At 43.5% G+C, this 26,318-nt stretch overlaps 1 protein-coding gene across 1 annotated transcript; it reads left to right on the top strand.

Moving 5' to 3' along the window:
- Positions 1-1,568: 1,568 nt before the first annotated feature.
- LOC144678678 (metalloreductase STEAP4-like) lies at positions 1,569-24,217 on the top strand. Its single transcript, XM_078538460.1, has 5 exons — positions 1,569-1,693; positions 4,740-5,206; positions 5,394-5,921; positions 14,232-14,396; positions 23,458-24,217. Exons 2-5 carry the CDS (start codon positions 4,742-4,744, stop codon positions 23,704-23,706), a joined length of 1,407 nt encoding a protein of 468 aa, XP_078394586.1. The 5' UTR covers positions 1,569-1,693; positions 4,740-4,741; the 3' UTR covers positions 23,707-24,217.
- The last annotated feature ends 2,101 nt before the right edge of the window (positions 24,218-26,318 follow it).

The raw sequence follows: 26,318 nt of genomic DNA on the forward strand, positions 1-26,318 counted from the left end.
TTTTATTCTCTGTACATATCAATTTTTTGGATGGTTGGCACCTATCTCATTGACTCCCATCATAAAATACCACTGCCATTTGCGAGGTTTTCCAAAAAGGTAACCATAGTGAATGGCAGGTCTTTATTGTATACCTAATTTATATCCAAAGGCAGTTTAAGGGATTTTAGTATATCGGCAATATTTTTGCAGTTTATGAGTTAGCTTGCATTGAAAACCCTGCTGAGCATTGTGCAATATTTGCATGTGGAAAATTCACATGGCATGCAAGCAGCACAAACATCTGTAATGCATTTACTTTCTTAGTTATGAATTTTCCAAGTTAAAAAAAGGCATGAAAATTATTGCCTCATTGAGTCTTGGTTTATACTGGTAATACATAAAATTAGACCAATGACTAAACCAGCACTTCAAGCTCAAAAAAATTTCCCCAGGGAAAAATTCCCTCAGTGAAAATACAGCACCAAACAGTTATTACTTGCTCTGAGAAAATGACTCATTAATAATAAGGAAATGAACATAGAAGGGCTTAGAAAAAGAGAAAGAAAACACTTCACATATACTGTACTGAACTAGTTCTTAGTTTAACCATTATTATGTAGAAACAAGACAGTCTTTTTGCAAAAACAATGATCCCAGAGGAATGAAACGTATTAGCAGTTCATTTATTTTTAATGGGGTTGGTTGAGTGGAATATTTGCATCGCCCTAGCTTGGAGATGCTGATCTCTGGCTAAGAGCAAGTAACTGAGCACAGAACAGAAATTAATCTGGGACCGCCTGGACAGTGGATGTAGCTGAGAAACTGTGAGATTATGGAATGTAAGAAATGGAGAGATTTGTAGAGACACAAAATGAGGAGAGACAAAGGAGAAAGGACACGGATAGTCTGGAAACTTCAGGAATGGGGATGAGAATCTGATAGCCAGCCATCATGTGCAGGCAACAGAGTGAAGTAAACAGAAATGTAAATAGAAAAATAATAGCTCAACTAGCATGTATTTTGATGGCTTAATGAATAGGAGGCAAGGGAAGCACTACTGATGGTATATCTCCAAGTGCAAATAAGAAAGGTACACTGAGTCATTCAGAAAAATTGGAAGATTTCGGAAGTGCCATGAGTTGGGAGGTCTATTGAAGTTGTAACAAAATTAACTTAAACTGATTAGAAGTCATTTTAAAGTGCAGATACAGATTCAGGAAAATTGGTAAAATTAAGTATTTTATTCACGTGTCCTTTTATACCCAGATTAAGATTCAATTATGTAAGTATTAGAAGAGTTAACACTGAGCAAACCTGACTGTTAACCGCTTGTAGTTGTTCCAGCTAAGTCTCAGAGCAATTGTGATTTCATAGAGGAACTGTATAGCTAAATTTTTTAATTTCACTGTTGAACAATCACGTAGAAGATTTTTGGCCTGAAAATTCGATGCTTTTCTGTGGTCATACAGGCTCATCAGAAATCACTTGTTGTCAGAGTTTGCTGCTGGGTTCTAGTTCTGGCAGAAATGCAAAGAGGTGGAGCAAAACGCACACTGACCTCAGAAAATGGATCAGAGCCTTTAAATATGAGGGTCAGTTTGAAAGATGAACAGCAGCAGGCTGTATCTAAACATCATCTGAAGTGAAAGCTCAGTTTATTCTTTATTTTAGCTGTCCTCATTTTTCAGTCCAGCCAACCAAAATAAGGAAGGTAAGAACATTTAATATATTTCATATTTCAGAGCTTATTATGCAATTAATTGTGCATTTCAACAGTTTATTTTTAAACTTTCATGAATTTATTGATTTTACCAACTGGAATTGCTATTAAAAAGCAAGTGTTTGATTCACAAATAATTTCATTACATGGAAAAAATGAGACCATCTATTTTCTAATTTTTTTGTGTTCTTCTTGCTTTCACTTGCAGCATCACTGAAGTGGATGCAGCTTTTAGTTCAGTACAGGGTATATCATTCACTGGACAACTAGATAGCACACTTTTTTTGTCATTTTGACTCATTCTATCTCTTCTGACCTCCTGCCCACTTCTAAAATCTTATGGGCAGAATTTTCTGCCTGTCAGGGAGGTTGTGCGGGCACATTTGCGGGCGGCCAGGTTCCCGATCAGTGACCCCAGTTGGGATCGTGCCGCTATTTTAATTGGGCGGGCCAATTAAGGCATGCCAGACGTGACGTCCGCCCTGAAGTATTGTGCACTCGCTGTGCAGGCGGTGGGGATTCCCTGAGCAGGTCTGTGCGCTCTTTTGTGCATGCGCGAAAGAGCCCACAGATCTCCCTGAGGCAAAGCGCTGCCTCAGGGAGATCGCTTCAGCTTTAAAAACCGTGCTGAACGGAGAAGAAAAAAATTATTGACATGTCCCCTCATGTGACACTGTCACATGAGCTGGGATATGTCAATTACTCGAATTTTAAAACTTAAACATTTTTAAAACCCTCATGAAACCTCATCCCACCCGTGGATGAGGTTTCATGTTTTTTCGGAAGCCTGCTTGGGCTCCTGGCCTGCCCGCCAACCTTAAGGTTGGATGGGCAGCCCTGACAATGACCTCGATTAGATCATTAACAGGCCTTAATAGGCCTTTGACAGTTTGGCAGGCGCGCAGCCAATTTGGCTGCGTGCCCACCGAACTGAAAATCTAAATGCTGCGTGGTGACATCGGGACACACCCCCAAAGTCACCCCACATCATTTTACGCTTCAGCGTGCGGGTCCTGCCCCTGCACGCCGACCGGGAAATTCTGCCCATACATTTCTGTTTCAGACCTCTATAAATTTTGACTATGTTATGCAGATAAATTCATCATTCTCAAGGTCCCAGTGGGGAACAGCACTCAATGAGACAAACATTGGTGAATTTGTGCAGCAGCCCTATCTTTGACCCAGGTTCCTTTTGATTGTGACCCCTCTTTGTTTGGATTTTTTCACATGACAGCAATTTTCTTTTAAAGCATTTATTGAACCAGTCACACTTGTAGATCTTTTCTTAAATGAAAGAAATGATTACCTATATTTGGTGTAATGCTATGTAATGCTAAAAATTCACCAGCTTTCTCCTTTGGCATAACTATGGCTCAGAGAAATTTGCACCCACATTTGAGAGACAGGCATGACCCCTCCAGGGCTTCTGCGGCAGACTATTTAAAAAAAATACAGGCAGCTGCCAGTGTCAGCATTTGTGCATCTTGCCATCCTTTGGGTAGAAAGCAATATGTTGCACTTGCTACCCAATTACAGACAAAGTTGGCAGAACGGATTAAGACGGTTAATAAAATCAGTTCTTTTGTTCAGAGGGTAGATTTCACGTGGACGAACATTTACTTTCCAGCGTGGTCGAGGGCAGCATAAATATGACTGTCACCACAGCCTTGATCACTTCCATGAACCCTATTTACACAGCTTCATAGTGCCAGACTCAGTGGCCTGCATTGCCCAATACTTTTGGGTAAAGGAGATGGAAGAACCGGGAATTACAATGGGAATTAAGTGATAAAGTCCTGCCAGACCTTGTTTTTGTGACATCAGGAGATGAAAGTACCGCCCAAACCCTTGAAATAAACTTTGAATAAATTTTCAGAAACCTATCACCGGGTTGGTAACTTGGCATTACTGGATCTGAACCACATCTGTCTTCACCCATGAGGCTCCTTCACCAGTAAGACTCAGATAAGATTTAGGGCTCCTGAATGTTTAAGAGTTCATCAACTTCCTGTTAAACACGAAGGGCATCATGATATATGCTGATACAAACAGAGAAGTACAGTGATGTTAATAGCAACATGACTGGTGTCACACATTGGCAGATTCTTCCTGATCCCTGGGAGGCAGGTTTGGAGGTCAGGGCATCTAGGAAAGTTGTGGAAAACCCCACTGAAATGGTTCACCCACATTGTGGACTCCCATCAGATTAGTTTCACAACAGTTGACTTAAAGGAGGCAGGCAGGCAATCAAAATAATTAAGGCCTCATCTGCAATCAACGGCCATTTCCTGACATTAATGGAATTTTCCCAGCATCACATCCCTGCCCCGCATCCGCCATCACCCCCAACCACCCACCGTGTCAGGCATACGTGCTTCAAAGGCAGTCTGTCAGTGGGAGGTCACAGGGTCATTAGAGCTTGAATGAAATGCCTGTATCAGGGCTTAAGGAGGTCTATTTGTGGTTGTAGATATTCATGTGCAGAGATTTCTACTCCATTCTGAGGCCCCTCAATGCCTGGGCCTTGATTTTTAAAACCTACTTTGGGGCCTTTTGTGAGCATTTTACGGTGCCCCTTGTCTTCAGCTATGCTTACCATGATCAGTGGGGCTTCCAATTGGACAAATTGGACATTCCTTCATGCCTTCCCTACATCACTGTTCTGCCTGCCATCTTTAATTAGATGGCATGCGCAGGGGCAGCCTGATAATGGGTCAACTCCCAGAAGACCTCATCTGCCAGCACAATGCTGACCTGAAAAGGGTCAGAACCTGAAAATGGCCCTGGTGCCCGAAAATATTGTTAGTGCAGAAGATTCTGGTGATCATGTTCCATGCTAAAACAAAAGGACTTTAAAAAATTATATTGAAAAACTAGCTTAAGAAAATTTTAAGATTTTAAGATTAAGACTAAAAATTAAGAAGAAAGATGCAAAATAGAAAAGCGTAAATATTAGTAGTTGATGCTTGGCACGTTCCATTTTATAGGAGCTGATTGACCAAAATATTGTAAAATTTCTATTAACTTTGTTTTTCAGAGATGGACACCAATTCGACAGGCCTGATTCATCAGACCAGCAGCAGAAAAAGGTTGGATCATAAGCAGGACACAATTTGCATTTTTGGCACCGGGGACTTTGGCAGATCCTTGGGCATGAGACTGCTCAAGTCAGGTTACCCAGTGGTATTTGGTAGCCGAGACCTAAAGAACCCTACCCTGTTGCCAAGTGGAGCGCAAGTGTTTAGCCACACGGAGGCCCTGAAAACATCCAAGATCATTTTCTTGGCTGTTCACAGGGAAAACTATGATTTTATCCCAGCTCTGTCTGATTTGCTAGATGGAAAAGTGCTGGTGGATGTAAGCAACAACCTCAAAATGAACCAATACCCTGAGTCCAATGCACAGTATTTGTCTCAGCTGGTTCCCAAAGCCAATGTGGTGAAGGGATTCAATACAGTTTCAGCCTGGGCCCTACAGTCAGGCAGCCTGGATGCCAGCAGTCAGGTAAGATCACATCAATATTTACTTATTATGTGAAGGAAGTGATGTTAGCAAGACTCAATTAAAACTATTGTCTACACTGACCAGTGAACTGTATTTCAAAAACAATATTAATTAAGCTGTACTGATTATATTGAATTGCAGTAACAATATTTTCACCAGTGATCAAAATTATCCTTTTGTGTTTCAGGTCTTTGTCTGTGGGGATGACAATAAATCTAAACAATTGGTGATGGATGTTGCCAGGGGCATGGGCCTCACTCCTCTAGACCAGGGATCCCTTCTAGCAGCTGAAGAACTGGAGAACTACCCTCTCCAGCTCTTTCCAATGTGGAGACTACCACTTATTATAACGGCTGGTCTCACAGTATTCTTCTTCATTTACTGTGTGGTGCTTCAAGTGATCTATTCTTATGTAAATAAGAATGTTGATCATACCTATAAGATAATGATTTCCATACCAAATCATGTTTTTCCAATTGTCTCTCTCATTCTACTTGGCTTGGTTTACCTTCCGGGTGTGATTGCTGCATTCCTCCAACTCTACAGAGGAACAAAATACAAGAGATTTCCTGACTGGCTCGACAAGTGGATGTTGTGTCGGAAGCAGCTTGGGCTTGTATCATTTGCCTATGGCTTCCTTCATATTTTTTACTCATTGGTCAAACCACTGAGATACATATTTTACTGGAAACAAGCTCAGTATGTTGTATCACAGGTAAGGTTTGTTCCTGTACTATTATTGCATTTCTGTTTTAATATTGATCAGGGCAGTGCAGTTTACTGAATTTGAATGTGTAGCACTGTGATGGGAGTTCTGCCTCACCCAACTGCTTTAGGAAGGGATACCATGTGAAGGTCTATAACTCCCTCCAGGGATTCAGAGAAAATAAAAGGAAAGTCAGAAGTAAATCCCCTGAAGATCTCGCAGCCCAAGAACTCTGTAGCTTGGAAAGACTGCAAAAGAGGAAATAACCAGGGGCAACATTTTTGGATATATACTTAATGTCAAGAATTATATAGCATTATCAGTTTATTACTTTGTTTTTGTTATTTTATAGTTATTCCTTCATTGGTGGCATCTGCAAGTGTTAAGCAGCAACTCTGATAAGCAAGCTGCATCAATCTATGTTTCCTTCATCCAGTTTTTCCAATCCAAATATTTCTTTAAACCCCTAATATTTCTTAAGCCAAAGTGTAAGAGAACACAAAACTATTTGTTCTATGAAGATAGGTGACCCTCATTGCGCATCTAGCTGCATGATTAATTTTAGTTTATTTTCTTAAATAAGTAGATTCTAATAAGTTTTATTAAGAATCTGGCTATGATTGTACAAGAGTTAGATACTTTGAAATATTTTTTCTCTGCATGAGTCTATCCAATGGATGTCAGCACAGTTCTCAAGCTTGCCTCCATCCTCGTAATTTTCACATATAAAGTTAAAGGGATACCACTTGGCAGAATCCCGGTATTAGACAATCAACTGCTCATTGTGCAGCCCTCTGGAAATTCCTTCCTGTTGCAGTCTCCACCTTTTCAATCATTGTCATCCTTTGCAGCTGCAGAAAGCACTAACTCTTTCTAAATGGGAATATTATACAGAAGGCAGCAAGCAGCAATGATCCTGAAGATTATTGCAGGACTGCTCTTCATGTTTCATCACCAAATTTATGCAGGAAGCTAAAATGAGAAATCAACACATCTATAATTTTGTGACTGAAAAGCAAAGCACATTCAGAAAGAAGTGGAGATAGAGCCAGAGAGCATTAGGCTGCATGCAGAGAAATAAAGCTGCAACTTACAACTGGGCTTTCAGTAAATAAAAGTGAAAACAAATAAAATGCTCCTCAACCAACACATCACCCCTACCAGTTCTTTCTCCACCCAACTGCCTTTACAAAGACCTGCATTCTCAAAGACTCCAGTACTCTGCCCCAAATTACTGAAGTCATCAGCCAAATCCACAAAGCTGTGAACGTTCACAGAATCTGTAAACTCATGGCTCATTCCTCCAGCATCATCAAGCCAGACGACCAGCTCTGGTTCAATTGGGGAATGAAGAGCATACATCAGGCATACCTGTAAATGAGATGTAAATATGGTAAAGCTACAACCCAGGGCTCCATGCATGCTAAACAATGTAATAAACATGCTACAAACAGGAACAAAAACAGGAAAAACTTTAAATGTTTCAGATCGACAACCCTACTCAGAACTGAAAGATGTTCAAGATGAACAGTTTTTAAGCAAGTGCAGAGTCAGGGATGGGTGGGAGGGTGGTGCAAGGTAAAATGTAGTGATAACAAGGCATTCAACAGGCGTTTGATAAAGTATCACATAGGAACATGGGACATAGGAGTTGGAATAAGCCATTTGGCCCTTTTAGCCTGCTATGCCATTCGACAAGATCATGGCTGATCTGGTTATGGTCTCAACTCCATTTCCTGTCTGTCCTCCAAAACCATTGACTCTCTTGTCTATCAAAAATCTGTCTAACTCAGCCTTGAGTAGATTCAATGACCCAACCTTCACTGCTTTCTGGGGAAGAGAATTCCACATACTAACAACACTCTGATGAGAAAAAAAAATCCTCATCTCCATTTCAAAACGGAAAACTCTTATTTTTAAACTGTGTCCCCTATTTCTAATCTCTTCCACAAGAGGAAACAGCCACCCAGTATCCACCCTGTCAAGTCCCCTCAGGAATCTACCTGCTTCAATAAGATCACCTCTCATTTTTCTAAACTCCAGTGAGTATAGGCTGAACCTGTTCAACCTTTCTTCATAAGATAAGCCCTTCATCCCAGAAATGAGTCAAGTTGAACCTTCTCTGAACTGCTCCTAATACACTTATATCCCTTTTCAAATAAGGAGGCTAAAACTATATACAATACTCCAGATGTGGTCTCATCAAGGTCAGCTGCAGTAAATCTTCCCTACTTTTGTTTCCAATCCCCTTGCAATAAATGTCAACATCCATTAGCCTTCTTAATCATTTGCTGTACCTGCATGCTAACTTTTTGTGATTCATGTACCAGGACGCCCGGATCCTTCTGTACCACTGAGTTCTTAGTCTTAGACTCACACTTCTCATCTTCAAACTGAACATGAAATTCGATCATGTTATAATCACTGTTGCCTAGAGGCTCTTTTACAATAAGGTTATTGATTTACACTGTCTCATTGCACATTACTAGATCTAGAATAGACTGCTCTCTGGTTGGCTCTAGAATGTATTGCTCTAGGAATTTGACCTGAGTTTACTCTATGAACTCATTTTCTAGGCTATCTTTGCCAATCTGATTTACCCAATCTAAATGTAGATTAAAGTCACTCATGATTATTGCCGTGCCTTTCTTACACAGCCCATTTATTTCTTCCTGTATACTCTGTCTTACAGTGTAACTACTATTAGGGGCCCTATAAACTACTCCCTCAAGTGACCTCTTAGATTTCTTATTTATCTCTACCCAAACTGATTCTACATCTTGCTCTTTTGAGCTAAGACCATCCCTCACTACTGTACTGTACTGTAATGTCACCCTTAATTAACAAAGCTTCACTACCACCTTTTCCTAGCTTTCCATGTTTTCAAAATGTCAAATACCCTTCAATATTCAGGTCCCAGCATTGGTCATCCTGAAACCATGGGTGGGATTTTCTGGAGACTAAGTGTGGTGGAAGGGAGGTTAAGTGACGTGTTTCCCACTGGGCAGTGGGGCGGATTATCGCGCCTGATTTTACACTTGGAAATTCATTAATTATGCATCAGCAAGCAGTTCTCCAAATCACCTGGCAGGGCGGGCACTGATTCACCCACCCCACCATCACCAGATGGGGTCAAAGTTCCATGTTTAAACACCTCCCAAAGACACACATTCACTCTCTCTAGCCCAGCTGTGCTCTCGAGCGTTACTGAGATGGCGCCCAGGACTAAGAAGAGTGTAGCCTCAAGGTTCAGTCACAGTCCCCTTGAGGCTCTAATCTGAGGGATGAGATGGTTGCCTTACCCTGGCGGCACGGATGAGATAATTCACCCTCCTTCTGCATTGGATAGCTGACCTCTCCTGTACAGCATTGGCACTGACCACCAATGCCACCGCCTCCCAAGCTGGAGTGGTGACATTGCTGGACCTCCTGCAACCAGAGCAGGGATGGAGGGCAACATGGCAGGCCTCCAAAAGGTATTCCAGTGATGGGTCATTGAACTCTTCTTGGCTTTCAGGGTCATTTCTTCACTGGGGCAGTCCTGGGTTGCAAGCATTGAGAACTGTGTACATGGCTGCAGCTTAGATATGGCACCTGGAGTGAGGAAACAGTGAGGTAACGGTGTGGTGGGCGATTTAGAGGCCTCCTGCCAGCAAGACAGAGTGTTTCCTGAGGCTGCATAATTAATGAGATGAGAAGCGGACAATACAGCATGAAAGCCCGTCATTGCGGCCAGCGGGTAGACATAAGACATAATACATAGGAGCAGAAATTAGGCCATTCGGCCCATCATGTCTGCTCCACCATTCAATCATGGCTGATAAGTTTCTCAACCCCATTCTCCCGCCTTCTCCCCGTAACCTTTGATCCCCCTACCAATCAAGAACCTATCTATCTCGGTCTTAAATACACTAAAACGTCTTTTTTCACAGCCACTACCGCACTTAGTGCAAATCTGGGACGATTCCACCCATTGTTTTTTTCACCTTCTCCGTCTACAGAAGAATATGTGATCCTTTCATCAGCTACAGCGCTTTAAATGCTGCAGCAGAACTCTTTAGATTTTCCATCTTCTGGCAGTAAACTAATGGGCACCATTTTACCACTATTCTCCCACTCTAATCAATTATGCTCCTCCCCGGCAACTCACATAGTTTAGCAGCATTGTCACATGGTCAGGTGGAAGTCCTATTCTGCTGTTAACCCACCAGTGGGAGGAATAACTAACCCTATAAGTCATGTGATACAATATCAGTTCAGTATAATTCATGTGCTTCAATATTAGGAACCTGCACCCCAATTGAAATGTAACTGTTATCTCAGCCAATGAGTAACTTTTTAAGATATTAGCATAGCGACTGTAGTGCATTTATGTGACATTCCCTTGCCTTCAATTAAAATGTAGCCCAGAACAATGAAATAACATAAAAAAACAGCTGAATGAAGTAATGAGTAGACCGTAGGTTTTTTTCTGTCTCTGGAGGGATGAGTTAGGGTAACCTTCCTTATGCATAGGTGCCTTGCGATCTTGTGAATTGTGTGAGTTTTGTCTTGAATACTTTGATATGTCACTGGCTTCAAACACACCCTAAAGACTATCTTAGATTGATTCAGAAAATTACTGACTGGCTTGTGCTCTGTAACCAGTGGCAGCACTAGATATGGAACAGTTTGTCCCTCATGCTGTACTTTATTTCCAGAACATCGTGGGGTGAAATTGATCTTTGTCGGTGATGCAAAGCGACCAACAATGAACTGGCAGCATGTTGTACACATCGTCCAATTTTATTTTCCACATTCTGCTGCTATCCACCTATTTCGCTTCCCATATATGCTAATATTGGCTATCAATAGGATGTCAACACCTTGCATATTGCTATTATTTTTGAACACTTTGTTCATTGTGCATTGTTCTTTGTGTCTGTTTACTGTTCCCTCCCAAGCCTTCAATTCCCCTTTGTACTCCAGGCAATCCAAAATTCTGGCTCTCAGTGTAGCTTCAATTGCTAATCCAGGTGCCGGCAACACAACAGAATGCTTTTCCTCATTTCACAAGAACCAGCAAAATCTTCATGTTGCTCACTTTTTGACCCATTCTGCTAATGTCTACCATTTTCCATATATCCTTCAATTGTTGCTTTATTGCCATTGCCTTTATCTGGACCTTAGTCCTGTTTTCAGGCTTTTTGTGTTTCGGAACATTACAGGTAACATGTGCTGGGGATTTTCTCAGGGGTTTCTCCTGAGTGACCACCGTAACTTAAGCAGAATATTGGCAGAAATTCTGTTTATCCACCACCTTTACAATCAAGAGAACCCCCTGAGGAAATATGATGGCTGAAGGCCAATGGAAATAAAAAGTAGGAGCATTGTAAAAGGGCTACTAACTTGCTGTCATCCATTCTGCACTATTGCATAACATTAAGATCTACCCCACATTTTGAGGATCTCACACTTCATTAATACTATGCATTGAGATTAATAGAATTTAACTGGCAGGTTAAGAGCCATATTTTCAAACATAAGGAAGAGTCCATGGACCTTTAAAAAAGGCAGGCAGGACCCAGGTGCAGAAGTCCTACCCCCAATTCCTAAAAATTAAACTTTTGCCTGCAACGAGAAGGGGTTGGAGCGGGAAACTCAAACTCAGCAGGGCCATTTGAACTCAGTGCTAAGTTCAAACAGACTTGCTTTGGTTGTTGGAAGTGCATTAACTCACAGTGTGGGAATCACAAATTGATGGAGTGGGTATAAATGCTCTTGAAGGTCAGATAAGTTCTGTATAACTGTCATGATCTGAAGTTTTTTAAATCCCCTGCTCTTTAAATTTTAATAAAAACAGGCTACGACTGTCACTGAGAGTTACAAAAGCCTTTGCTGGATAATTTTGACTGACAATCCATCTGCTGCTGGTTAGAAAAAAAACAGTGCCATCTGGTCATGCAGTTTCAATAGGGTTATTTGTTGACATTTCGTCAAGGGATATTATTGTTAATAGTTGTTTGGTAGTACAGAACTTGAGTATTGCTGAAAAAAGAGACATGTCAAAGACATTGTCCTGAGGGATGAGTTGGCAAAAGGCTGCCACTTATTTTGTTTAGCTGAAACAATAGAAAGAGCATATACACACATTGCATCTGTTTCAGCTAAACAAAATATGCCATTTGCTGACTCATTCCTCAGGTCAATGCTTTGACCAATCAGGATCAAGCTGCCTGGTTTAAATTCCAACAATGATTGGCAGTTAACTGTCAGTCACCATCAATTGGTGCATTCTGCTTGGCAATTCCTCTACCAATCAGAGCCCACTTGCTAACCAATTAGCACTATCTTGTTGGTTTCCCTTGAACTGGTATTCTTGCAAAGTGTCCTGTTGAATGCAAGGTGAAAAGCTTTGGTGTCTCTTTTTTTCAGCAGTGCTCAGGATATTATCATGTTATTATGAATGCTTGGGGTTCTGAGTTCACAGTTTGATTGATAGATAAAGAGGCTATTCAAGGATTAGATGTCTTTGATGTGGGGTCTGAATAGAAGTTTGGTCTTTAAGGAGATTAACCACTTGAGGAGATTTAAAAGCTTTGTGTGGTTTTTATGAATGGGAGTTTTAATTTTCGATCAAATGTGTAGGAGTGAAAGCTGTTTTAGATTGTAAGAAGTTTCCTGACGTCTCCTAAGTTCTGCCTATTGTGGATACTGGGTGAGTGGCTATAGAGATGACATGGAAGGTAGGAGGGGCCATGGGGGTGTGGCGGCAGGCATGAGTTGGCATTGAATTGACATGATATGAAGGGCCATAGGGGTGAGTGTGGGGTCATGAGTTGGCATTGAGTTGGCATAGAGGTTATGAGGGGCCACGGGGAGTTGAGTAAGGGTCATGAGCGGCATTGAGTTGTAAAGAGGGTTTGAGGGGCCATGGGGATGGGTGGGGAGAATTAGGGGATGTGAGGTGTGAGGGCTAGAAGGCCTAGCAGCTCCTGAAACAACTGGAGCAAAGTCCCACAGAACTGAGGCAGGCCTTCTAAATATCCCACCTCGGCCCTCATCCACCTCCATGGCCGCTAACACTCTGCTTCTGGGGTTGGTGGACCTGACTCCGTCCCGCACCTGTACCCACCAAACCCCCCCAACCCCACCCACACAAAAATCATGCAATTCGGGGTACTTAAGCCAAAATCTAGCTCATAGAATCACAGAGTCATTACCACACAGAATGAGATCATTCAGCCTATCAGGCGGGATTTTCTGGTTCCACCCACTGTGGGACCTGAAATTCCCGCCCGAAGTCATGAACCTTTTGCTGATCCATCAAACGTTTTAGGAATCATCATGGGCAGGACTGGAAAACCCCTCCCAATGCTGACTCTCCGTAGAGCAATCCAGTCAGTCCTATTCCCCTGCTCTATCTCCGTAGCACTAAGTTTATTTCACTGAAGTGCTCATCCAACTTCCTTTTGAGATCATTGCTGGTCTCCATTTTCACCACCCTCTATGGCAACAAGTTCCAGGCCATTACCACTTGCTGCATTGAAATAGTTCTTCCTCACATCCCCATTTCTCTTGTCCAGAACCTTAAATCTGGGGTCTCCTCAGCCCATCAGTTAAAGGGGACAGCCTTTCTTTGCCTACCCTATCTAACCCTGTTGTAATCTTAACCATCTGTATCAAATCTCCCTTCAATCTCCTTTGTAACAAGAAGAACAACCCCAGCTTCTCCAACCTAAACTTCTAGTGACCAGAACTGGACACCATACTCGAGTTGTGGCTTAACCAGAGCTTTATAAATGTTCATTGTAACTTGCTTGCGTTTGTATTCAATAGCTCTATTTATGAAGCCCAAGATTCCATAGGCTTTGCTAACTACTATCTCAATGCAGCTTTAATGGAGAATGCAAACTCAGTTCAGAAATTATAAATATTGGCTTTATTTTATTCAGTGGCTGTTGGCTCATTTGTAGCATACATAAGAGAATCGGATCAATACATTCTGATTCAGCAAAGAGTGTGGATGTAAGTATAAAACATGATCAGATTTGGTCCTGTAACTGGGCATGACTGAGTGAATAAGTTGAAATAAGTGGATAGCCTTTGTTCATTCCCGCATTCTTCTATTTTTGCAGCAATGGTACCTGCAGAATTGCTATTTTTACCATCACAAATAATCCAAATATTATGATCCAAGAAAGTGGTTTAAAATCCCAGTCTGGTTAAAGCATGATTGTTTTTCTTTGCGAGTGCTGTGTCAAACTGACAAGCTGCTACATAGATAGGTAACACATATTTTTCTATCTTCATGCAGTTTATTTATTGTTTTCAACACAGGTGAAACAGAACACAACCTCAGAGTTGGAGATGGTCTGGGTCTGGCGTGGTGATTTGTTTTATGCACTTGGAATTTTGGGCTTTTTTGGCTTCTGCTTGCTTGGAGTAACATCTCTTCCATCTGTCAGCAATGCAATGAACTGGAGAGAATTCAGATTTGTTCAGGTAATTCATTAGTCACTTAGAGAGGTTCATTCATTACAATCTATTTTTGTTATATAATAAGGAGTCAAGTAAACAGGAACATAATTAAGAAACAGTGCCTAACTGTCAATATATTCAGATGTCCAAGACTAACTTGCATAGGCCAATGAAAGGAACTTTCTTCAAATGCATTTGAAGCTGAAAATTCTAGAATTCTCTTTCCCAAAAGGCTGTGGGTAGTGAGTTAACTGATGTCTTGAAGAATGAGTGTTGAGACCTTTATTAGGTAAGTACCACATCAAAGGTTACACAAGGGTTCGTGGTACAGGGGCTAACGTATTAGCATTGATAGGGGATTGGTTAACTAACAGGAAGCAGAGAGTAGGGATAAGTGAGTCATTTTCAAGTTGGCAAGCTGTAAGTAGTGGAGTGCCTCAGGGATCAGTGTTGGGGCTTCAGCTATTTACAGACTAAACTCAATGACTTGAATGCAGGGACCAAATGAATGGTTGCTAAATTTGCTGTTGATGCAAAGATGGGTAGGAGAGTAAGTTGTGGAGAGGACATAAGGAGACTGCAAGGGGATATAGACAGGTTAAGTGAGTGGGCAAAAAGTTGGCACATCGAGTATAACGTAGGAAAATGTGAGCCTGTTCACTTTGATGGAAGAATAAAAAAGGAGGCATGTTATTTAAATGGAGAGAGATTGCAGAACTCTGAGGAACAGGGGGATCTGGGTGTCCTGGTATATGAATCACAAAAGCTAGTACAGTAAAATCTTTATTATCTGGCATGCGCCGGGAATGAATGGTGCAGCTAATCAAAAATACCAGTCAATGGAAAGTTCCATTTATGAATGGAATACAGCGCAAAACTTGTAGCATGTACTAATATGCATGTACTCTGGAAGTAAAGGAAGTATTCTTTTCACTTCTAAATGTTCAACAGTACATGAAAACATAAATTAAAGTATAAAATTGTACTGTATACAGACACTGGTTCTGGTTCCGTGATTGCTTCCAGCTGGTAAAGTGACGATTCGTATTAAGAGAACATCAGAAATCTCGATTAGTAGAGAATTCCAGTTGGTAGAGTGCCAGATAATACAAAGGATGGAATTATCCCACATTTGCACAAAGTGCAATAGTGGGCGAGAAAATGGACGTTATACCCGCTGGCTTTTCGCAGCATATCAACCGATTCCCAGCGTGTTCCGCCTCATTATTAATGCATTGCCAGGAAACATGCTGGGTCGTTGGCAGTCGGCCTCTGATTTGCCCACCCCGCAGTCACCTCAGGCCTTCAGTAATCCGGGAGTCATATTTAAAGGGCGCCTCTGCACAGAGCTAGCACTCCCTAAGGCATCGGAAGCTGCTGGAAAGTTATGACTGCCAAGGGAGGAAACATGCTGCGCCCAAATTTAGCGATGCCTCCCTCGGGCGCCTGCTGGACATGGTGCAGTCCCGCCATGAAGTTCTCTACCCCGCTCTGGGCAAAGACCAGCAAGCAAGGTGACAAATCCAGAATGGGAGGCAGTGGCAGCGGTGGTCAGCGCCAACGTCCTGCAAAAGAGGAGAGCCACCCAGTGCCAAAAGAGGATGAATGATCTCCTCCATTCTGCCAGGGTAAGTCACCATTCTCATTATTCTCAACTCACACACTCACAAACCCATCACATATCCACAGGGAGCTCACTCACTGCCAGTTCAAGGGACATCACCACTCACTCTCTCTCACATGCACCTTCATCTACCCTGTGGATCATGTCCTCATCCCATCCATGGCACCACTCACCACGCACACACGCCAGGCATACTTCTCTTCTGATAAAAGCAAAAAACTGCAGATGCTGGAAATCCAAAACAAAAACAGAAACAGAAATACCTGGAAAAACTCAGCAGGTCTGGCAGCATCGGCGGAGAAGAGCACAGTTGACGTTTCGAGTCCTCATGACCCTTCATGAGGTCTCGAAATGTCAACTGTGCTCTTCTCTGCCGATGCTACCAGACCTGCTGAGTTTTTCCAGGTATTCCTGATACTTCTCTTCTGACCTGGCAGGCATCCTGCTTACACTCTCTCCATCTGTATTCAAGCAGGACAAGCTGGCACACAACAAAAGGAAGGGGTTGCAGACCGGTGGAGGAATGCATGACATGAAGATCCTCACAGACTTTGAAAATAGAGTCATGCAGCTAGCCAGCAATGATCTGGATCATTCCTGAGCTGACAGTGAGGTCGGCAGTGCTCAACCAAGTGAAAATGCAGCAGTGCAACATCCATCAGACAACAATACTGTGAGTCAGTTCGCCTGCTCCGCAGTCCCCTGCCATGCACTAAATATCTCTCCTTGCTTTTGAAGGCGCATCTGGGAATCAGCTGAGGGGGTGCAGGACCCAGGTCCTCGACTCAAGCCCCGAAGACACCTCAGAAAAAGAATCTGATGACATCCTGATTGAAGTCCCGTCACAGCGCTCGCCCACACCCTCCACCAGCGCAGAGACACACACCTCGGTGGGACCTAGTTCTAGAGTAGTCTCAGGGTCACAACTTGGTGAGCACATCACACTGTCTGTTCCACAGCAGGTGGCGGCACGTATTTCCCAGGTTTCCGGCATTTGGACGATTGCTGGAGGCCATAAATCTGCTGAGTCCGAGTCAGATGAGAAGTGCCTGGACTTGGTCATACCTCAGTTGCTGGAGCTGTAAAGGCAAGCTCAGGTACATCAGGAAGGGATACCTGTTGCACTCCTCAGATTGCAAGACATGATGGAGAAGTCCGTCCGCCTTCAGTCTGAGGTGATAGTGCTGGCATTGCAATGCACCGAGGTTAACACTGGTAGGATAGCGGCTGCCATGGAGACCTTAATCCACGACATTGGTCCTGCTCTGTTGTACAAGCTGAAATCCATCACTGACGCCATAGTTGGCTTCCAACAGTATCAAGGCAAGAAGGGTGTGGTGCAGCTCGATCTCACTCCAGCTACTCCTTCTCCTCAAGAGGTCAGCCAGGGGTCCTCAGGCACCCATAGGGAGGAGGATCAGGAAGTGAACACCCTGGGGTCATCTACCCAGGTGACTCTGGGAGTGTCCAGCCCATCCAAGTCCCCTCTTCCTGTGACCCCAGCAGCTCCAGCTCCACAGAAACATATAAACATAGAAAATAGGAACAGAAGTAGGCCATTTGGCCCTTCGAACCTGCTCCGCCATTCAACATGATCATGGCTGATCGTCTACCTTGACACCATACTCCTGCACTCTCCCCATACCCCTTGATGCCTTTAGAATCCAGAAATCTATCTATTTCCTTCTTAAGTATACTCAATGACTTGGCCTCCACAGCCTTCTGTGGTAGAGAATTCCACAGGTTCACCATCCTCTGAGTGTTGAAGTTTCTCCTCATCTCAGTCCTAAATGGTCTACTCCATTTCCTGTGACCCATCGTTCTAGACTCCCCAGCCAGAGGAAATATCACCCTGCATCCAGTCTGCTCATCCCTGTCAGAATTTCATATGTTTCAATGAGATCTCCTCAAATTCTTCTAAACTCCAGTGAATACAGGCCTAGTCAGTCCAATCTCTCCTCATAAGACAATCCTGCCATCCCAGGAATCAGTCTGGTGAACCTTCGCTGCATTCCCGCTATGGCAAGTATATCCTTCCTTAGGTAAGGAGACCAAAATTGCACACAATACTCCAGGTATGGCCTCACACAGGCCAAGGAGGGTGCCACTGCCACACAGCAGGACCCCGAAAGCAGACCGAGGCCCTCCAGGTCTCAGCCTTCCTGAGGACACCTGCCAAGTTCATCACAGACAGCACATAGCAGTCAGTAGGCTGCCTCTACCTCTGCTGTGGATGTCAGGCAAGCACCAAGACGTAGTGGCAGGGTTAGGAAGGTTAAGAAAATATAGTTTCATCGTGTGGGCATGGACGTTAATCACTTGTACATAATTTTTTTAATTAATTCATGGGATGTGGGCACCACTGCCTAGGCCAGCATTTATTGCCCATCCCTAATTGCCCTTTTTTCAGAGGGCATTTAAGAGTCAACCACATTGCTGTGGGCCTGGAGTCACATGTAAGGGCAGCAAATTTCCTTCCTCAAAGGGCATTAGTGAACTAGGTGGATTTTTGTGACAATCAGCAATGGTTTCATGGTCGTCATCAGACTTTTAATTCCAAAATTTTATTGAATTCAAATTTCACCATCTGCCATGGTGGAATTTGAACCTGGGTCCCCAAAGCATTACCCTGGGTCCCTGGAATACTAGTCCAGTGACAATACCACTATGCCACCACCTCCCCATTTTTCCCAACAATGTCACCCTGTCTATGGCTCCTTGTTACGATAAGCAGTGTTCGTGTCAGTATGAAGTAAAAGCTTGGCTCCTACACAGGATAAAGGCAGGTGTCTCAGTCCAGGGCCTCCTCCCTGTACTTTGTGCAACCTTCCCAGCACACTGATGGTGCATCGTCACAGTCACTGGACACATCAGTCAAGCCTGCACCTCGAAGGTGCTTATCATTACTGCCAGAATGTCCTGGGCCAGCAATACAGAATTCTGTCATTTTCCCTGTGTGCTCTCAGCACTTTGAGGTGTGACTGGCCCCCCCATCTCATCAGCACCTGTGTCCGGTGACAGTGAAGGGTTCAGCTCATGAATGATACCATAGCATCAGGAGAAGTTAAAGTTCCCCCACTGTATCTCTACGATATGACCCTGTTCACAGAGCGTAAGTGAGCTGCAATCAGCCAGAGGAGTCAGACGTTCATACAAGCTATGTGAGGACCTATGAAGTGTCCCCACTGCCATGTTGTCATCATCTTCCTGGAATGTAGGGTCGATGGGTATCTGCTGCATCTCCATGACAGGAGCATTATTATAGAGGGTATGTGCACTGCCATCAGCCAGACAGGAATCAAACTTTCATAGACGTAATGTGAGAATCAAATGGTGTCTCCTCACCACATTTCATCATCATCCTCCACAAATCGAGAAGCTATGAGGGCCTCCCAAGCCTACCTTGTCTGGCCAGTGCGATGGCCTCATCGTTGTCATCCTTGCCTTCGAGGACCTCATCGCCCTCATCCCCGTTGACGCCCTCCTCATCGGAGGAGACGTGCAGCTCCTCCAGCTCCTCCTCAGGCAGCTTCTTCCTGTGTTGCAGTGCAAGGTTGTAAAGGGTGCAGCAGGCGACGACAATGCATGACACCCTCTGTGGACTGTATTGCAGTTCTCCACCAGACCATTTCAATCACCAGAACCTCATTTTCAACATTCCACTGGTTTGCTCCACCAAAGTGCGAGTTGCAGCATGAACCTCATTGTACGTTCTCTCTGCTGCACTCTGAGGCCGCCGCGTGGGCGTCATCAGCCGCGTCCTCTGCAGGTAGCCCCTGTCCCTGAAGAGTCAACCCTGTAGACTCTGTGGTCCCTGGAAGACATCAGGGATCTGAGACCTACTGAGAATGTAAGAGTCGTGGACACTCCCTGGGAATCGTGAGGAGGCCTGCAGATGCATTTGCTGTGGTCTCAGGCCAGCTGAACATTTAGCAAGTGGAAGCCCTTGTAGTTCACATACCGCACTGTTTGCTGCCATGGAGATCTAAGCGCCAAGTGAGTGCAGTCAATGGGACCCTGCACCTCTGGAAAACCAAAGATCTGCACAAATCCCAGTGCTCTTGCTTCCTGACTTGCCTGATCCCGGGCAAAATGCACAAAGTTGTGTGCCCTCGGCAATATGGTGTCCATGTCCTCCTGGATGCACTCGTGTGGAGGCTTGCGCAATCCCACAGAGGTCACATGTGGAGTCCTGGAAGGAGCCACTGGCATAAAAATTGAGCACCGCAGTCACTTTCACGGCCACTGGCAGTGGATGCCCTCCAAGCCTCCATGGCGCCAAATCCTGCAGCAGGTGACATATGTGATCGACCAGTTCCCTAGACATGTGGAGTCTTTGGCGACACTGGTTCTCAGTCATCTGCAGGAATGACAAGCACTGTCTATAGACCCGGGGTCTAGCTAGGCGCCGACCCGTGACATCTCACTGTGGCTCTTCGTCTTGAGGGTGCTGCTCCTCCCTCTGCCCAGCCAGGCATCTCTGTTGCTCTGTTTTCCTTTGTTTCCGCTCCCTGTAAGCCATGAGACATACAGCTAGTTCACCATGCTCCACGCTCCTGATGTACTCCTCCTATAAGATGCAAGAAAGAGAAGCGTGGATTAGCGTTGGTCTCCTAAGGGCCTCTCATGGTTATGTGTGTGGCTCCGGCTGTCTCAAGGCCCATTAATGCATGCCAGAGCATGCTAGCCACCACTTGGATTGCCAAAGTTTAGTGCGTTGAATGACTGTCTGAAACTCCACCCATCTCCACTCCACTCCACCTGACCGATTGGCAGCAGCTTTGCTCATTGGACTGCATGCTGTGCTCTCAGCTCAGGTGCAGGCATTCTCCCAACCCACGCTGCAAGGCTGCACTGTTAGCTTGAAACATGGTGGGGGACTGGTCAAAACCTGAGGTTTTAACCAAGGGGCCATGAGCGCTTCCACCAGTGACTGCTCCATGGCCAGATTTAGCAAGGAGATTATACAGCATGCAAAGTTGTCCAATTGTTCTGCAGCCCCCTAAAACACTCATTAATTTGCAGCCTGCGCCCAAGGGGTGAAAGGTTCAGGAGCATTTGGTGACACTTTCATGCCTCTGCATTGCATGAGTGGGCAGATAAGCTAGAGGCCCGACTCCAAGCATGTCAGTGTGGCTGCGCCTGATCTGTCTCAGCTGTGGAAGAATGCTCACTTTATACAAGGTTTCCCTAATGCTTGGCCATTTCCCTCCCCCCACCCCACAATGTGCTTGTGGCACTACCATCAGGCCATGCTGCCTTGCCCCCCCCACCCCCCCTCCCCCACCCCCACAATGGCAGTGCAGCCTTTGCCGCACTGTCAGCCAGCCTGGAAAAAATGACTTGCCTGTGCCCTCGCCTGAATGCGCGGCGCCTCTTCCTTGAAGTCAAACGGGTGACCCTTGCAAGTGCTGCGCAACATTAGTGCGCACTCACCTCCGAGCTTGCCTTGAAGTTCAGCTTACCAGGTGCACGCCTTTTAAATGCTGTTGTAAATCAGCCGTTCTGAAGTCATGCCAACGTGGGAGGTAAATTCGATATGGGGGCGATGATTCCGGCAGGCAGGCAGGATGATGAGATGCTAATGCATTGAAATTATGTTTCCGACGTTGGACAGCAGAATAGGCCATTGTCAGATGGAGCGGACGATGGCTAACTGGCTTCACAACGATGTGAAACTGATTTTTGGCCTTCCCGCCACATTGCTCTCCCCATCCGCCATATCATCCACCAACAGGGGCGGAAAATTCCAGCCAAATTTTCTTACATGCTGGTTCATCAAGTGATTAGGAAGGCAAATAGAATGTTGTCACTTATTGCAAGGGGAATGGAATACTAAAGTAGGGAAGTTTTGTTAAAGTTGTACAGTGCATTGTTGAGACCACATCTGATGTACTGTTTGCAGTTTTCATCTCCTTACTAAAGAAAGGATATAATTGCATAAGAAGCAGGGCAGAGAAGGTTCACTCAACAGATTCCTGGGACGAATGTGTTATCTTATGAGGAAAGGTTGGACATGTTGGGCTTGTATCCATTGAAGTTTTGAAGAATGAGAGTTGATCTTATAAGATCCTGAGGAGACTTGAGAGGGTGGATGTTGACACAATGTTTTCCTTTACGGGAGAGGCTGGAACTAGTGGACACCGTTTAAAAATAAGGGGTCTCCCATTTAAGGCTAAGATGAGGAGAATTTTTTTATTTCAGAGAGTCGTTAGTCTGTGGAATTCTCTTTTCCAGAGAGCAATGGAGACAGGTTCATTGAATATTTTTAAGGCTGAGCTGGTTAGATTCTTGTTTTACAAGGGATTCAAAGGTTATGGGGGAGGTGGGTACTCGGGAAAGTGAGGTTGAGGTCACAATCAGATCAGCCATGATCTTATCAAATGGCAGAGCAGGCTCAAGGGACCAAGTGGCCTACTCCTGTTCCTAATTTGTATGTTTGTATGGAAATGTATCAAGAGGTATGATGAAGCAGGGTTAAATAGAGTTGAGGTACATTTCAGCCCTGATCTAACTTAACGATAGAACAAGATGTAGAGGTTGAATGATATACTCTTGTTCCTATGACAAGGGGTCATCCTGCAAGACACCATCATAGTTGAAAAAGTCATAGTGCTGGAAGGTAAATCAGGAATTACTGACTGCAATGTTGCCAGTTGAAATTCTGTATATTGTAGAAGGAAGGGAAGCTGAGGTATAAAGGGCCCATCATCATGAGGACTTAACAATGAATAGGTCAAGACTGGGCATCAACATAGTGAGGATGTAAAGAATAAGGAAAGCATATAAGATGGCATATTTGAAGGTTAGGAATAAGAAGAGAGAGGTGTGAGTGGCACTGACAATAATGGTATAGAATAGAGAGTGAAGGAGTGCTCCTCTGGGCCCCTGAGAGAAATCTTAATCTTCCTCTGTCCCAATCTTCCCTTTATCTTCCCCAACCATGATTCCAGTTGGACCTACCTATACTGAAGATTTATCGGTGCCAAAGACTATTTCCTCTTGGTTCCAGCTGGATATTTCCTGACACCTGATTTTAACTGCCAGGCAGGAATTTCTTGTTGACTTGGTTGGAAGGTTGACCGGTGGCATTCTAATGAGGCCTGACCATGAAAGGTATTTGAGCCATCCCTCCAACACCAGATGGGCTGGTCTCTCACTCGGCCAGATTCCCCAGAAGTCAAATTCTAAACTCCACCATCTGGAAAATTGAATTGTTGAGCTTATTTATCCTGAATAACTTCACAGGCAAATGTTTTTAGTATATATAAGACTGCATCACCTCACTATCATTTAAGAGGCAGCATTTGACCAGTGGAATTTTTTTTGTAGCAAAACACTTGCTGTGGTTACTTGAGTTTGTTTTTAATGAGTAGCATGCATTTAAATGATCTCAGTGTGATGTTATGTGAGAAATTTGAATCATTCAGCCTGCCTAAAATATTTCTCCTTTTCTTCCAGTCGAAGCTGGGTCATGTCACGTTGCTTCTGTGCACGGCTCACGCTGCTGTACTTGGATGGAATAAATTTCTAAAACCTACAACGTATAAATGGGGGCTTCCGCGAGGATACATGCTGTCCATGGTGATTCCTTGCATTGTGCTGGTTCTAAAGCTGATTCTCATAATTCCATGTGTAGACAGAATGGTCACCAGGATCCGGCAGGGCTGGGAAAGGAGAGAAAAATACTCAGATAAACTAAACATTTGACTAAAAGTATTCCACCTGAATAATATGTTTTGAAAATACATGAGTAGACCATTCTGAATAAAAACACTGCAGAAATGTTCAACACTGGAATCTGATACTCTAAACCTCTTGGAATAATGGCATTTATGATGTTTAAATATTATAATTCCTGACCCACCTCTAGAGAGTAGGTTACTCTCCCACACCCAACCCACCATAGTTAAACTAAAAGTGGGATCGTCCCTGGTGAAGTGAGGTCTGTTTTCCTAATTTAATCGTTTAACCCACCCCTCCCTGCCCCTTCCGCCTGCTCCAAGGGTTAAAATTACCCCCACTCTGTCACTAATGTGTGTCTGTTGAATTAACAGTCGCCCATCCCCTCACTTTAACCTAACTGGCATTGCTGAAAAAAGAGACATGTTTAAACTGATCACATAATTTCATGCTGCATATCACACAAACTCTTGAATAGACCTAAGGCCCTGAAATGTGCCCAGTCTACCTCAGGTTACCCTGGCAGGGCAAGATATCTAAAAATTTTTAGCAACAGGTGAAGCTAGCTGTTTCACACTGCTACTATGTAATAGTAACACAAGTGGCATTTGCCACTAAAAGGATGCTGCCATCAAACCAAAAAGACTTGCTGCCTATCACACAAATGAGTAACACGGTACATGAATTTCAGTGTCAGTGTGACGCTAGGTATGTAGGCCAGGTGTCCCAAAGACGGGTGAATCGTATCAAACAGCATGTCTCAGCCGCTGTTTGCAACGGGCAGGGTACAGGCCGTACCCAACCAGCCTGTGCTTGCAAAACTTAAAGCAGTTCCAATATTAGTTGTGAGTCCACGATTGGACAACATTTGCTAAACAATCCTGAGTGTGCTAAGAATTACGCTGACAACCAATTTAATATTGTCAGTCGGGCTCACAGTGTGGCACATTTGCATCTACTGGAAGCTACATATATGGATACACAGGGCACTATTCTTTGCAGACAGAAAAAACATGTACACACATTATGTCTGTTCCAGTTAAAACAAATAAGTGACAGCTGACTCATTCCTCAGGGCAATGCCTTGACCAATCAGGGTCAAGCTGCCTGGTTTAAATTTCAAACAATGCTTGGCAGTTAACTGTCAGTCACCATCACTGATGCATTCTCCATGGCAATGCCACTTGCTAACCAATCAGCACTCTTTTCATATACAGTATAAATTGTTGTTTTCCCCTCATACTGGTATTCTTGCGAAGTGTCCTAATGAGTGCAAGACGAAAAGCTTAGACATGTTTCTTTTTTCAGTTATACTCAAGTTCTTTACTGCCAAATGACTATTAACTGGCATTATAAATAATATAATAAATAATACTTGTATTGATATAGCTCTTTATCATGGTGAAATGTCTCCAAGGAAGTTACTCCTTTAACATTTGATGACAGTGTATAAGTGACAATAATGGGTCAGGCCAGGCATTGAAGTCAACGTAAATGAGAATCAAGGGGGAGGTATTAAATAGGTAGCCAATCTGTCACTGCCTATTCTATAGAATTGGCAAAAGTTAAAATGATCTCCCAAGTGTTTACTATGGAAAATTATTTTCTCTTTCAAATGTACATTAGTCCTCAAAGCCATTTTGATGCTAGCATGCTTGGCATCCACAGTGCACAAGCCCATTAAGCCAGCACATTAACAGGTCAAACTAGCATTGCCTAAAACTGAAGGGCCCTTCAAAATTTATACCCTCCACAAAGCACCCCACGCACCCCACCCTGATCAGCAAGCTGCATGTCGGCACTGCAAATGCACAGGCAGCTCACTGATAATGTTCAAATGAATCCCAACCATGAAAATAACTTGGGCCTCCATGAAACCTCATCAGATGGGTGATGGGTTCAATCTACCATCCCTCCTGCCCACCTGATATATGGGCCACTTGAAAATTTAGCTTTGGCATTAGGTTTTGCTTTAGTTGACCCTCAGTAGTGTTGCAGTGACTTTGTCATTGAGACAGATCATTAATTCTTTAAATTCAATACAACGCAGTCTTTAAAAATATATTCAGTCAAATACAATATACATCGTGTACCAAAAGTTATAAGCCATATTTATTTGTAACATCATAATACAAAAATGGTATGAAAATTATTCAGACTCTTTTCTGGTCTGTTGCACCAATGATTCTTGGACGACCCTTTCAATGTTGCTGTAGAAATCCGACATTGTAGTTCAATGCAGTACGACTAACCGTGTGGACTGAATAGCAGAAAGCAGTTGCAGATCTACAATGAACATCACCTGAGCATTTGAACTGTGCAATACACAGAACATTGATGGACTAAAGTAATAATTAACTTACTGTAATACTTAACTGAATTCATGTATTTTTTCATAATATACAGTTACAATGTCCTATATATTTAACAATAAAGTTCCTCAATCATACTTCATCACTGGAATTTGGAATAAGAACATACAGCTGATTTAGATGATAAAAGACCAAGTCCATCTATTTTACCTTCTATTGTTTTGTTAGTCACATGATACATTGCTAGTGGAGTTGTTGATTAATCATACCAAGCAATCTCTATCAAATAGTCTACACCAGAACCAGACATGGCCAGAGATGGAGAGC

The sequence above is a fragment of the Cetorhinus maximus genome, chromosome 3 (assembly GCF_964194155.1).
Source record: "Cetorhinus maximus chromosome 3, sCetMax3.hap1.1, whole genome shotgun sequence".
NCBI lineage: Eukaryota > Metazoa > Chordata > Chondrichthyes > Lamniformes > Cetorhinidae > Cetorhinus > Cetorhinus maximus.